The following is a 13,867-nucleotide window of genomic DNA, read 5'->3' as shown; positions in this document are numbered from 1 at the left end:
AAGTCATCAATGCTTTCCCCAAGCGCATTGCCCGACTCTTTTGCATCCTCCATGGACTCTTCAAGTTTCCCCACGCGTTCCTCAACAGCCGACAACATCTCTCTCAAAGACTTCCTCCCCCACCTTTGTTCAAACTCTTCTCTTAACATCCCAAGGGTGCCTTTGAACCAACAACTCGAATATTACTTGGTTCAAACCTGGCTCTGATATCACTTGTCACGGAGCTAGACCTTTCGTCTCGTAAACCGTGCGGCCTTAGGCGATCCGTTTGCTTCAAACTCGCCTAAGTCAGCCTTTACGCCCAAAAGTGAGGATTCCTTAGAACTCCTCCAAGGCACCAATTTGTATAGCGGAAGCGATTGTGCCAAAAGAAGCCACAAGAGAACAACAGGAAGCCAAAGAAAGAATGCACACAAAGTGTTTGAGTAAATACTCAAGAATTCTATTACTCTTAAGAATTCAAGTTACAATGGATGAATACAAATGAGGGGGAGGCTCTCTATTTATAGTTGAGCTCCCCCAAAACCGACGGTCAAGATACAATTACATCGACGGACGAGATTAATCCATATCCCTTAATTTTAGGGATTTACAAGATATGCCTTATCAAATCTAATCTAATCTTTACAAGATATGATTCTCTCTATCTTCTAAGATTAGTTACCATATTAGCCTAAGTTGTCATCTCTTCACTATCGGGCCAACCAGGCTTTAATCTGACAGGCTTCTCCAATATCTCTTTGAATCGGGCCAGTTCTTGTGAGCCAAATGATCCCCATCTGAGCAATAGACCTCCATTGGATGCATTTGGTGCGATGGTCACGAGCTTTGAACTGCGGCCCGTGACATTTAGACACACCATCCCATTGATAAAATAAAATAAAATGTGTTAACAGCAGGGACTTATTTGTGTGATCAATTTTGGTCCAAAAATATATCTAATAGATAATATGGAGAAAATTGTCAAGTTCAGGGACTAAGCTTTTATCAAAAACTTGAAATTTTTTTTATACCATCTACAAGCAATTGAGTCAAGGAGTTTTAAGATTCAGAAACGACATAGGACTAAAATAATAAAGTTTGACACCTAAACTACTACAAAGCTAAACGCATTTCTTGATTCATCAATCATAATATTTTAAAACATACAGAACAAGGAGGATAAACCAAAAGTTACATTATCATGGAAATGTCATACAAAAGAATTATCTTTGCCCTACAATGCTCTCTTGTACAAGTTACTATAAAACAATATACAAAAAGGAAAAACAAAAACAAAAGAAAAGAAACATGTTCAAACTATACTCTAGTATATGACGCCCATCCTACCTCTGTTTTTGGTGCAATGGGGAGAATCGCATAGAATAAGCTTCCATGGATACACAAAAAATTGAAGGAATTGACAATTGTCTGGATTATTACATATAATATGAATATATGCATGTATGAAACGTCTCCAACCTCTAGCATCCGGCTGCTTTCAAGGAACTTATCATATGGGCTTGATGGTAGTATCCTGAAAAAATGTTGCTTACTAATTAACTTCAGATCTTCTGAAAACTCCACTTCCTGAAATAGAAAAAAATTATTTTACCAAAACTACTATTATTGGTTGCATAAATAATGCGCATCCATGGTAACAAAAATAAAAACAAAAAGAAAAGCATTAATAATTGTCCAGAAAAGAATACAGAAAGAAAAAGAAGAAAGTAAACTAAGTAAGATTGTTATATATATGTATGCATGTACGTGTGCATAAAAGATATCAAACCTTTTTAGCATCCAGCTGCTTTCAAGAACTTGTCATAGGGACTTGATGGCGGTAATTTGAATGAATGTTGTCCATACTCCAATGAACAGACAGCAAGTTGTCCCCTTGCATGAACTTGCTCGTTGCTAATCAACTTGAGATCTTCTGAAAACTCCACTTTCTGAAATAGAGAAAAGATTAATCCACAAAAGATACTATTATTGGTTGCATCAATACTATTTAATTCATTAAACTCATGTTATTGTACCATGCCAATTAGTACTATTAGCAATCATCGATAATACTACTATTTACATGTAAAATTATCCACAGTACTGAAAGGCAATGGTACAAATTACACTTTTACTTAGGGAAGAAAGTGGAAAGGATAATCAGACACTCCACACAAGAAATTAAGACATTAATACAAATGCTTTTCATGTGTTCATAAACCAACTCACCACATTCGGTAAACAGAGGACCTCCTTTCCATTTTCCTCAAAGGTTGCCTTGGCTTCCTGTTGATGCTTGAAGCTATGAATCACCGACATCTTCTGCTGTTTACCTATTATAAGAGCTTCACACTGACTCCTCATTTGTTCATAAGGAATGGGTGTAGGCGAAACTGAAAAGCTTGCTACTTGTCGCGCTGTTTCCAGAACCTATGGCAAACAAATAAATATAATTCATGAGAAAATGAATGAAAGCTAGATAGATCTCTTGAGACAATGTTATGAAGATTGTTTAGATTAGCTCTCTGGACCCAAAAGCCAAGAATCAATTTAAATAGCATAAAACCGATTAAATAGTTTCTCTCCTCTAACTTCCAAGTTTTTTAGTTTTGAGTAGCTCAATACATGCATTGATGAGTTTATATGTAGTTCAATTCTGAAAGGAAAAAAACCCCTCAAATTCCCAACTAAGCTGAACTAGGGAGGCTGGTTACAGTTAGAGAATAAAACATATTGCATGACTAAAGGTAAGGTACAAAGATGCATAATTTTAATGTTGAAGAATTAAACGTGTTTGATCTAGGTCAAATTCATTGATCAGTTTATAGATATATGCATTAAAGTTTATATGCTATATTATCTTGTCTAGCATGCAATACAATACATGATGTATGTAACATGTATGGTCTGACACAACTCGCAAGTAAAAGCAAATGTTTGAAACATTTACAACAAAACAAAGGCACTGAAACTGCAGTGTTATGTAGCGAAACTTATTACTCACCCAAAGAAGCAACTTTTAATTCCACCCACAATCCAACAAACACAAAGCAGTCTCTACCTGTTTTAAGATTTTATAAATTCTAAGAACCTTAGATGAAGAAAGGCAGACTTCTCCGTACACCACCTTTCTTCACCAGAGGAGTTGAATAAAGACATATCATCCTTTTGTAGATTTTATTGTTTCCAAATTCATTGAGAAATTGCAATATATATATATATATAAATATATATTAACTGCTCATCTTACCGAATCCAAAAGTTCATTGACACTTAGCACATCTAGTGTACTGAGAGATAGTGATGCTTTGCGACCTGATTGACTTCCATTGCCTTCAGGAAAGGCTTCATCATCAGTTATTGCAGCAAGTGGCATAATCTGAAAGAAAACCATCAAGTCAACCAAACAATATCATAGTATTTTAGGAAAGGATGTAATCCAAACAAGATATACCTCTTCAAATGCCAGAAACTCCATCTGCGCAAGTGGGGAACATGGTCTTGGGGTCTCCATAAACAATGGAGCACCAAATGGGTATGCATCATCTGGTGAAAAGCCCTCAAGAATTTGTTTCTTAATACTTGATAATTCATCCTGTAAGAAGCAAACAGAGGTGGTTACGAATCTTATTTGCAACCAAGTTCTGATAAGTTCTATCAATTCCTTTGACATGAAATTTGGAATAACTTGATAAGATGCGACACCATTGTCTCAATACCTTTCCAAGAGCATTGATAATAAATGTAACTATAACCCTTTAAAAGCCACAAACATGAACAAGGGAGAGAGGGCAACAATTCACTGATAATAAATGATTCTCTCATTTTATCCTGCTATTTTCTTGCCATGAGAACCTTTCTTCTTATATTTCATCTAATGCAGTAGCTCCCACCATTCAAAGCATCAATACTCCTAATTACATTCTGCTTTATGATGATTCTTTTCATTAGTTAACAAATAGCTGCTCACAGCCAAAATCTTTCATATAAAAGGTTTATTAATTGAAGGAACCTTAAATATCTAGTCCAAAGCACCTTTGTTCCACACTATCATCACTTTAAGAAAAATAATTTACATCAGTGTAAATGACAATGTACTACCGAAAGACCCATCACACAACCTCTGATGATGCAACTGCTTGTCATCTTCAATGGTAAATAGTTATCACTGTCAACAGAGCTAGGGGTGATGGCAGAGAATAAACCTTAAAACAAAAGACTAAAAATAAGAAACTGATGCATTACCTCCGACAATTTGTCAAACTTAATCATGAAATGGGAAATGACAGTCTCCTTCAAATGAAGATCATCTAGCTCTATTGCCAAGAGAGCTTTTGATGCAGCAGCATCATCTTCCTTTGATCCATATGCTACACTGTCCACATCAGATTTCACACGCACAGCCTGGAGTCTCACATCCTCAACTAATTTGAGGTAAGGATCAACCTGTGTGAAGGATGATAGACTCAAGTATTAGCCTGTTGGCACATATAAAAAAAGAACTGTGGTATCAATATAAATGATCTAATATAGTTGAAGGATAAGAAACTGACTATTTTATCTGTCAGAGATGCTTTAACAATAGGAATTAACTCTGGAAGATCGCCTGCCCTGGCTGAGAAAATAAGCATGTAGGATGCCAAGGTAAAGAGAGACCTTCTGCGAGACGGTTGCAAACCTCCTTCAACATGCATGCAAGACACAGATGTTAGAATTTTTAACCAATTTGAACAAGCACCCAACCTAAAACCAGTTGGTGAAATGGGAAGAGGCCAAGTTTAATATAAGACTAAATGCAATATATGATTTAACCGTGACAAGATAACACACTTCAATAGGCCCTCCATAATGTATACATGGAGACAAAGAACCCTACCACGTCACAAACTTGGACAGGTAACATGCATCAACTACTAGCAAGCTAAAACAGAGAGACAATTGGATCTGAATGTTTCAAACTTGCATTGCCTGCATAAAAGTCTATTACATATATCCTATTCATAGGCAATACAAAAAATAAGGAAAAGAAATCTACATTTGTTAATCTCTATTTAAAGCAATTACACCAATATTCACAACTAGGAAATCTTCAACAAATTCACCTATAATTCAGCCAACATTATTTAGCTAGAATCTGGTCAACTCTTCGACACAATTGGAATAAATCACATCTTGAAAACTGTTCATTTTCCCTCACCAGAGACAAGAAAAAATAAAAGGCTATTCAATGCAAAGCAATTTTTGATGCTATCCTGTTTATTATTATGTGCATGATCTTACATAAACAATCAATTACCTTTTATGCACCCACTAAGCATGTGCTAAAAGGTATCGTATTGACAGGAAAACTGGACGGGCATAGAACCACACATCAATTATATATTTTTACTTGGTAAATATCTAGACAATAATTAAAATAAAGCTTTTGAGCCAAAGTTTTCCTTGTGATGATTTTTTAGATAGATGGGAGAAAAATTAATATAGCATCACAATAAACACCAACGAACATAAACACAGTCATGGAAGTGTATGGAATGATCCAATTTGTGAGGCTTCCACTTGACAAAATGGACAGAAAGCATAATCCTACAGCATGTGTACATATAGCACTGAGTTCTTTCACTCTATAAAAAACATAACACCAATAATGTAACATACCTTCTTGATCCAGAGAGATGCTCCTCAAGGAGAATGCCAACTGAAAACTCCGAACTAGGGCCATGTGACTGGAGGTCTATCATCAGCAAGTTAATCAATAGACCAGTTCAGAAATAGCTACCAAAATGCAAAGAAAGCTGCTAATAGCATAAAAAATTAGATGTAACAGATTTCCATAGACAAAACGCATAGGAATCTTCCTAGCAGAAGATCTGGACCATTCCTCTTAGAAACTCAAAATCATATCCAAATTCTATCACAACCCAATTATTGGTCCATGACACACCTCACAGCAGAAACAAGAAAAATAAAGGATAAACCTAACTTAGGTTCGTTCAACAGCAAGGTTGACATTGTTACTCCACTTTGAGTTTTTTGGGTGATGGTAGATTGTACCGACAACTAGAAAGAGACAAGACACTAAAGAGGGAGTTGACATTATTATTTTTGTTTTACATCCACGGAAAAACATCCATGGTGAGAACTAGAACTTCTATAATATTTGAAAAGGACATTTCTAATATCAAATTAAGCACAATCAGCAGTAGCAACAAATAAATAAGTTGTCCATTCATCTATTTTGGGTTCTTCCAAAATATTTCCATTACCAAAAGTAACATATTTTCCAATTTCACTATTCTACCTCTTTTTTTGTATCATACTTCATCTTAAAAAAAAATTCCATAGGTGAAGTGGTAGGCCAAAGATCCCCAGCCAGGTAGCTCTATTCCTCAAGAAAGTTATCCTATCCCAATACTATATTTTGATAAACCATGTTTTGAGTCAAGACCATCCAAGTGCAGGAGAATAACATTTTGGAACAAAGGCAGCATAAAAGTACCAGTTACCTTGGATCGGGTAAACAATACTGCAAGATAAAATGAATGGGCCATAGCCTCAAAATTTGCAGGGGTATTATCGGTGGAATTCGCCTGGACCCATATCGATGAAAGAAGAAGACTCACTTGATGGCTGCTTAATCGAAGGGAAGTAAGCTGCTAAAACAATTCAGATACATAAGAAAACTAAGTAGTGTCTAATTGATAATAACACCAAAAAAAAAAAATGACAACAGTTTCACACCATTTTTCTATCACCCAGAGCATGCTTGAAACTAAATGAATTCCCATGGAACTGATAGATTATTGATCCTTCATTTCCATTTTCTTTTAGTCTTTCTGTTTGTTCTTTACCTTCATCCTGAAAGGCAAAGCTGTGACTTCTTACCTTCACAGGTGCACCAACTGATAAGTCAGAAGAAACAGTTTCAGCAATTTTTTTATTTTGTTCTGATGAAGGCGAAAGCAAGGATGGCATAAGCACAATGGAGAAAATGCTGTGTGCCCCAACTCGAGTTTCATGGTCTGGATGGGACATTGCAAGGAGCAACTGGTGAAATAGAGCATCAGGGAAGGTCTGTGACAGATTATAATGTCAGAACTTAGAACTTACATGCATGTACAAGATAAGAACAAATATGACAGTATATTACCCAAGAATACTTGCCTTTTTATGATATGATATGTTTGGGATGGAAGAAATGATATTTGCGGTTCGATGAACAGAAGAGATAGTTGATCTTGCAACAATATTGTTGGTCGAAATATTCTCTAGTACCACAGCCATCATATCAAGAATTGGTCCCACATCCCCAACCTGTTAAATACATATAAAAAAAGAGTTTCAACTAAATTGGGGTTGGGGGGGGGGGAGGTCAACTAGAAGTTGGATGTGCACAAGAACACTTTCCCAACCTTATTTGAGAGCTGTGAGATACACTTTTCTAAGGCCAACAGAAGATCAGTGTTATATTTATCAATATCACCCCCAGAACTTGATAGTTCAGCTGAATTTTGAAGGCACTTTCGTAAATGCTTCATCAAGTCAGCTATTGTACCAATGATTGCCATTGAGGGCTGAAGCTTTGCATTTTGTGCAAGCTGAGTTATGACATTGACAATGTTAACTTGTATATGAGGTTGCTTGGCTACATTCTTATGCTCCATGTGCTTCACCAAGATAGCCAATAGTTGATCAGATTTTTCTCCTGATATCAAAATACAAATATCATTATATCTACAAAAAAATTTATTAAAAAAGGTATATAGTAAGAAGGATTAATGCTAAAAATTTCACAGCAACCTGTTTCTTCAATTAGCAACTGCAAGTATATTAAAAGAGAAAAAGCAACTCCTTTCTCTTTGGACCAGTGATTTTCAGCATCAAAATTATGAAAAAGAGGTTCAAGAACTCGCCGGATAGTTGTTGCTTCTTTTGCCAATCTGGCTATATTACTCAATATAACCCTTGCCCAATAAGATGGACTTTTGGAAGTATCCCTGTTAAAGAGCCAAATGAAGCAGATTATATTTGGACATATCATAAAATATATCCTAATGAACAGAATGCAACGAGTTATAATGAAATAATGCCGTACATGGTTGGATCAAAGTCTGGGTTAATTACAAGGTTTGGTACAGACAATGACTTCTCATCGATATCTAGGATGGATGAACCATTTTCACCCACTTTACTTCCATTGACAGGGGACATTTGGATATCCATGTAGTTCTCCAAGGTCACTGATATGATCTACACAAGATAAAAAATTCATGATGAACAAAAAGGCTAATACCTACTGCTCATCTGTTTGTCTACTGTGCGCTTTACAATATTTAGGAGATTCAAGAGGCAAAAGGCTGAAACTCCAAAATAGAACTGAGAGAAGCTGAACTGAGAAACAGATAAAGAGATTAATCCAAAATTTTGAGTGGACAAAAATATAGTTCTCTTTACGTTTCAGGTCCATTTCAATCTTTCTAATGAAGCTCCAGTTGGGTGAAAGAGACTTAATTATTTCAAGATTTTTCAGTGAAGCTGCAGCTAGGACTAAAATATACTTAGTTACATTTGCATAATTAAATTGTATCAGATCAGAGAAGCATCAAGATTTGAATACAAAAGTGAATTGGTAGGAAAGCCACCACTGGAAAAGATAACTTACACTATCGAAGTCCATTGATATATGAGAGTGTTCACCCATGAAGCAGACCTAGGCAGAAGTAATGAGAAAAAGAGAAAGTGGTAAGTGACCAGAATTGGAAGTCAAAGCAAACAAATATGAGTAGAAAATACTAAATGAGAAAAGAAGTACCGAAAATGAAACATTATTAATGAATACAATATCTGAATAAAATTATTTAAAAAGAGAAACTCCATGAAAAAAAGCAGGAATTAATCTGACTTGTAAAGAACTGGATGCTAACTCATTTTTTTTACAACATAAGGTTATTTACCGGTGGATTAAAGTTGTAAGTTCAACAAAAGCACACTTGATAACCCCTTATTCCCTTACAGTCCTTACAGAATTAACTTCTTTCATATCTAAAAAAAAATCAATCTAAACAATTGTTTGAACTGTTAACTAGTCTAGGCTCAACCTTATCCTACATTAAGAAACACAAAGCAGCGAAAACCAAGCCTCTTTCCATTGAAAAATATTGCAATAAGTCAGCCACTTAGTTTAAAGGATGTCTTCTAACTGAGGATTCGGACTGTTGCATAAAGGTAGAAAAGAAGAAGCTACTTGAAAATATTTAAATAAGCTGTACGATAATCTTGCCGAGCCTATCCTTAAAACTGGTAGACAGTAGTCATTTCCGGTAATCAAACCAGAAAATTCACTGGAAACAAGTCTAAATCAGCAGAATAGGAAAATTGTGAAGAAAAGAATGACCAGAAAGACATGCATGCACGCAACTACAACAAGTGTTAGATACAAGAAATAATAGATAAAAGAGAACACAATGACGGTTTGAACATATGCATGCATGTGTAATAAGGAGGAAAAGTTATGGCTACTTAAAAATGTTAGCTCAGCTAATGTAAGTGCATTTATTATTTGGGAAAGAAGAGTTACTTTTGTGAAATATTCAAAATCAAAGAGAAAACTCTACCATGGAAGCCAGAACTTGCAATCCTGATGAACGTAAATGCAAAGCTCTGTCATCATCTCCATATTCTTGAGCCAGTTGACAAAGTTTAGGAATAAGGCCCTCTAATTGGAACATATGTGTGCCATCCATCTAGTTTCAAATCCCATAGAATTAGAAAAAATAAAAAATAAAAAAAATATGCCAGTTACAGCTAATATGTAAATCATTCTGTCTCTATTCTGTTTGCGATCTAAAACCAAAAAGTGAATTGCTAATCTGCTATATTATCATTCTGCAGGTCTCAGTCCAGTAAGTTGTCTACATTCAAAACTTAAAAGGCAGTGATAGAAACATCAAGTTCGAAGGCTACTTGGCAACTGCTATCAGTGCCACACCTGTATGTACCACTGGCATTTCAGTACTACACGCACCTGACTATTTATGAAATCTACAAGAGCATTGCAACCCAAAATTCGCATTTCATCCTGTCGGTTTTGTTCCAAAAGAGCCCGAATGATCCCTAATAAACTACTAGCAAAAAGTGGCCTGCAAGAATAAAGTGCTCCCGTGAATGATACAAATAAAATAAAAGCTACCTCATAAACTAAGGTAAATATAAACAATGAAGACAATCATAAACACCTGATTAGTTCCCGAAATACAAAAAAAGAAAACTGAATCCGTGAAGGTAGATAAAATTACTAGAATAATTTTCTAAATAATTTAATCCTTCACCAAGCATGATCTTGAACTACATCATAAACCCATTTTATTTTTTTATGCAAAAATATGGTTAAGTTTTTAGAATCACAAAATACTCAAAAGTTTAGTTGACATGTCAAAGTTCTAAGGAAGCATCTGCACCTTAGTAATATAATCTCTCAAAACATAAAAAGCATAAATTATTATTTATTGAACATATGTACCTATTTAATTGATAAAACCAAAATGTTAATCTTTATATTACCAGTATTCTTGACATGCAACCAAAGACAAGGTGAAACTTCAGATAATAACAAAGAAGGTTAGTAATTAGATTATAAATTAATAAGTAGTTATCTTCCAACGTTTAATCCCTGCTAGAATATGGTCCCCCAACCCTTAAACAATAAGTCACAATAACAAGCCAAATATTATGCTCTACCTAACATATAGTTATTAAAGTTCAGTGGTTCTTTCTTTGAAACTCCCCTGTTCCAAACTGCACACCCCAAAATGAAATGTGGCTGAAAAATTGATGCCAAAAGATTTTTATATCATTAAATGTTAAACTTTCAACACATCAAACTTACATCTGCTCCTTGCATGACGATAGCAGTTTTCTATAAATGCACAATACGGCTTTCACACATCCAAAGTTCTCATTCCGTAAATCCTTGAAACATCTTTGCTCTAGGTTACTTGTAATCTGTGCAGACAAATTGTTTAAAGATGTGAAAACAAATCAGCAAGCAATTCAGTAAAGTTATATGCATTTTAAGGATTTAGTAAATTTCAAACTAATTTTGAACATCTCAAGGATACTTGCATTAATTTGAACTTTCCGAAGATTAATACCAATTAAAACCTTTCAATCAGTTTTGCACATTTCTTGACAAAATTTACCAACATTTCAGAAAATATTTGCAAACCATCTCAAATTTAACTAATATAAAATAACCATCTTAAAAGCAAGATTGGATCCTAAACAACTAGAAGATATAAAACATCACCAAACTTATTATTAGAGAAGCCAATAGAATAGAAAAATTATTGTCACTTACAAGTTTCGTATTTTCATTTAGACTAGCAGAGATAAAGATAAGCACTTGTCAAAAAAAAAAAAAACAAAATTGTGGAAACCAACATTGTAAAAAATTTTGAAAATGGGGATAAGAACTCGCCAACAAAATAGTGGAAAACAGAATATTAACATTTAAGAATTCCATATTAGAATCAAACTCCTCCAGGATAAATGAACTAAAGAAAACCCACAATACCTTTGGTATTCTTAATGGGTTCCTCGAAGCATATTCACAGAGCTTCCCAATTTTCCTATCGTTTGGTTCTGCATCCTGTCAAATCAAATGTAATTGGAAAATTGGTAAGCATACAAATACCCGTTTTTCTTCCTTTTTATAATGTTTTCTGCCCACAATCTGGGATGAAGAGGTATGTTACCATTCAAAGGGCCTAAGGACCATTTCCAGAAGCATATAAATGTGATCACAAATATAAGAACAAACTAATAGAAATAGGTTCACTTCTTCGTCAATGTTGATATTGTTCAACAATATCAAATACCACAGACAGTAGAAACTTTAACTTACGCAGCTAAAACAAAAATAGCAGCGGCAGCAGTTGTTGTGGTAGATCTTACAGGCAATCTATACTTCTATAAACTTCAAAATCTATATCTATTACAAGTCTTAAAGCCATCACTCAATACAAATAGACAATATAAGAACCATACTACACGCTTAGCGGAATTTAATATTGAACGTCAATCGTTCAGTATAAACTACAAAACAATAAACAAGCTGGACTAGTATCCAAAGGCAATTTTCACTAGAAGAACCAAACATTAAAGAAATAACTAGTAAAAAATTCCCAAATTCAAGTACAAATAGACAGAAGATGAGCTGAAAATTACCTGATTTCGGGGGAAAATTTCAGCTAGCAACTTCTTGTATCTTTTAACAGGTTGTCTTGACCTTGCACGCATCGAAGGGCAGAAGAAACAGAGGTTACCGCAAGCGGGCACAACCCGTCTTGACATTACCCCCATTTTTCTTCAATGAAAATCCAAGCACACACTTATCTGAAAATCCAAATTAACACCAAAAACAAAAATCAACTAAAATACTACACAGCAATCCGAAGAAAATGAACAAAACATGCCAATTTACTCATTGATCATAACGGTCAAACTTGGAACAACACTAGAAACAAAAAGCACTAACTAAATTTCTATCATATGCCAAGGAAGAATCAGCAAAATTCAAGGTCATCAAACTTCTTATTTCAGAAAAAAAAAAAGAGCTAAAGATTAAAAACTAGAATGAAAGCAAACTTATTGAGAATTAAGAAAAAAAAACCCACCAATTCAAATACTGAAACTCTTAATCTACTAAAAGAAAATTAGCTCAACAGATCGCCGATCTGGCTTATCCCTGAGAGCTGTAAAAGAAAAAAAGAGAAATGGTTCAACGAAAATAGTTCCAGAAAAAAATATATTTTCGAAGAAAGTCCAACTCATGCATCATTCTATTACTTTTATATAATAATATAAGTAATTATATAATTTATCGTCAAATTAAATCGTAATTAATTGTTTTTACTTCAGTAAACTGCCAATTGGAAGAAAAGATAATGGCTTCTCAGGTCCCCTGGAACAGTGTTTTTCTTTTTATTAATTTTTAATAATTGCAAGCTAAAATTCTGCTTTGCTTTTTAATTACTGTGTAAAATCAAATACAAAGAAAATTAGGGAGATAAAGTCACGGAGCGTTTAGATTTTTGCAAGGGAAAGATGGCCCACGTGTAGTTGTCTTCTTTATATATTTTCTGGTCGGGGTAGTGCTCTTATTTATTTAGTACCGTGTTTCACAGGACATTGATTGTAACTCTAGCGTCTCTTTTTGAACACGATTATTGAAAATGGATGGCTGCTCCCAGCCGCATGATGACAAAACCTCCAAACGGTTCCGAAAATTAAGGGATGTTAATTGAGTTTTTTATTCGAATATATTTAATTAGGGGAGGAGAATGAGATGATTTGGATCGAATTTAAATTTTCCTATCTACGACAAATTATTTTATGGATTATTTTCGTCACATTATTCATAATTTTGTCCAATTAAAAGAAAAAAAATTTTATTTGAAAATTCAATCTAATGTACGTATAATGTGGTGGAAAAAATTCATAAAATAATTTCTCTTATAATATAATGATCTTCTCATTGAGTCAAGAGTTGTTGGCCGAATATTGTTTTTTTAATACTTCTAAAAAATAAGTTAATTTTGAGATTATGTCTCAAAAAGCGACACTTCTTCCATGAGCTTTAGAAGTCTTAGAAATATTGATAAATATTTATATATATTGATAAATCTTTAAATATTTTTGTAAATGATTAATTTTGATAAAAGCTTAGAAATACTGATAAATCTTTAAAATATTAGTAAATTTTAGATATATTGATAAATCATTAAAAACATTAGTAAATTCTTAAAAATTTATATATATATATATTTTACGATGGCATCTGATGATCATTCATTTGAATTTGGTGTTTTTAATCTTTGAAACACTA

At 34.1% G+C, this 13,867-nt stretch overlaps 1 protein-coding gene across 5 annotated transcripts; it reads right to left on the bottom strand.

Annotated features, from left to right (window-relative positions):
• Positions 1 to 1,162: 1,162 nt before the first annotated feature.
• LOC107914660 (protein SEMI-ROLLED LEAF 2) lies at positions 1,163 to 12,999 on the bottom strand. Of its 5 annotated transcripts, none has more exons than XM_016843638.2 (22): positions 12,896 to 12,999; positions 12,657 to 12,734; positions 12,208 to 12,375; positions 11,555 to 11,629; positions 10,868 to 10,983; positions 10,007 to 10,121; positions 9,597 to 9,725; positions 8,645 to 8,692; positions 8,078 to 8,232; positions 7,783 to 7,979; positions 7,395 to 7,687; positions 7,147 to 7,296; positions 6,724 to 7,056; positions 6,489 to 6,638; positions 5,641 to 5,716; positions 4,536 to 4,663; positions 4,228 to 4,428; positions 3,437 to 3,577; positions 3,233 to 3,361; positions 2,212 to 2,412; positions 1,772 to 1,931; positions 1,163 to 1,569 (listed from the first exon to the last, which is right to left on the bottom strand). In XM_016843638.2, exons 3-21 carry the CDS (start codon positions 12,340 to 12,342, stop codon positions 1,776 to 1,778), a joined length of 2,928 nt encoding a protein of 975 aa, XP_016699127.1. In that variant the 5' UTR covers positions 12,343 to 12,375; positions 12,657 to 12,734; positions 12,896 to 12,999; the 3' UTR covers positions 1,163 to 1,569; positions 1,772 to 1,775. The 5 variants fall into 5 exon arrangements, with proteins under 5 accessions (XP_016699127.1, XP_016699128.1, XP_016699126.1 ...); XM_016843639.2 differs by having other exon boundaries at positions 6,489 to 6,635; XM_016843637.2 differs by having other exon boundaries at positions 12,657 to 12,931.
• Positions 13,000 to 13,867: the final 868 nt, after the last annotated feature.

The sequence above is a fragment of the Gossypium hirsutum genome, chromosome D10 (assembly GCF_007990345.1).
Source record: "Gossypium hirsutum isolate 1008001.06 chromosome D10, Gossypium_hirsutum_v2.1, whole genome shotgun sequence".
NCBI lineage: Eukaryota > Viridiplantae > Streptophyta > Magnoliopsida > Malvales > Malvaceae > Gossypium > Gossypium hirsutum.
The sequence above is the reverse complement of the archived record's forward strand: the minus strand, read 5'-3'. Positions and strand labels throughout refer to the sequence as shown.

Excerpts from the sequence above, each read along its gene's own strand:
- LOC107914660 (XM_016843638.2), bottom strand. The coding sequence starts at position 12,342 with ATGGGGGTAATGTCAAGACGGGTTGTGCCCGCTTGCGGTAACCTCTGT. Across the intron at positions 7,688-7,782 it reads GTTGCTAATTGAAGAAACAG|GAGAAAAATCTGATCAACTA; the intron begins GTTGCTGTGAAA and ends TTTTGATATCAG. Across the intron at positions 4,664-5,640 it reads CATCTCTCTGGATCAAGAAG|GAGGTTTGCAACCGTCTCGC; the intron begins GTATGTTACATT and ends TGCATGTTGAAG.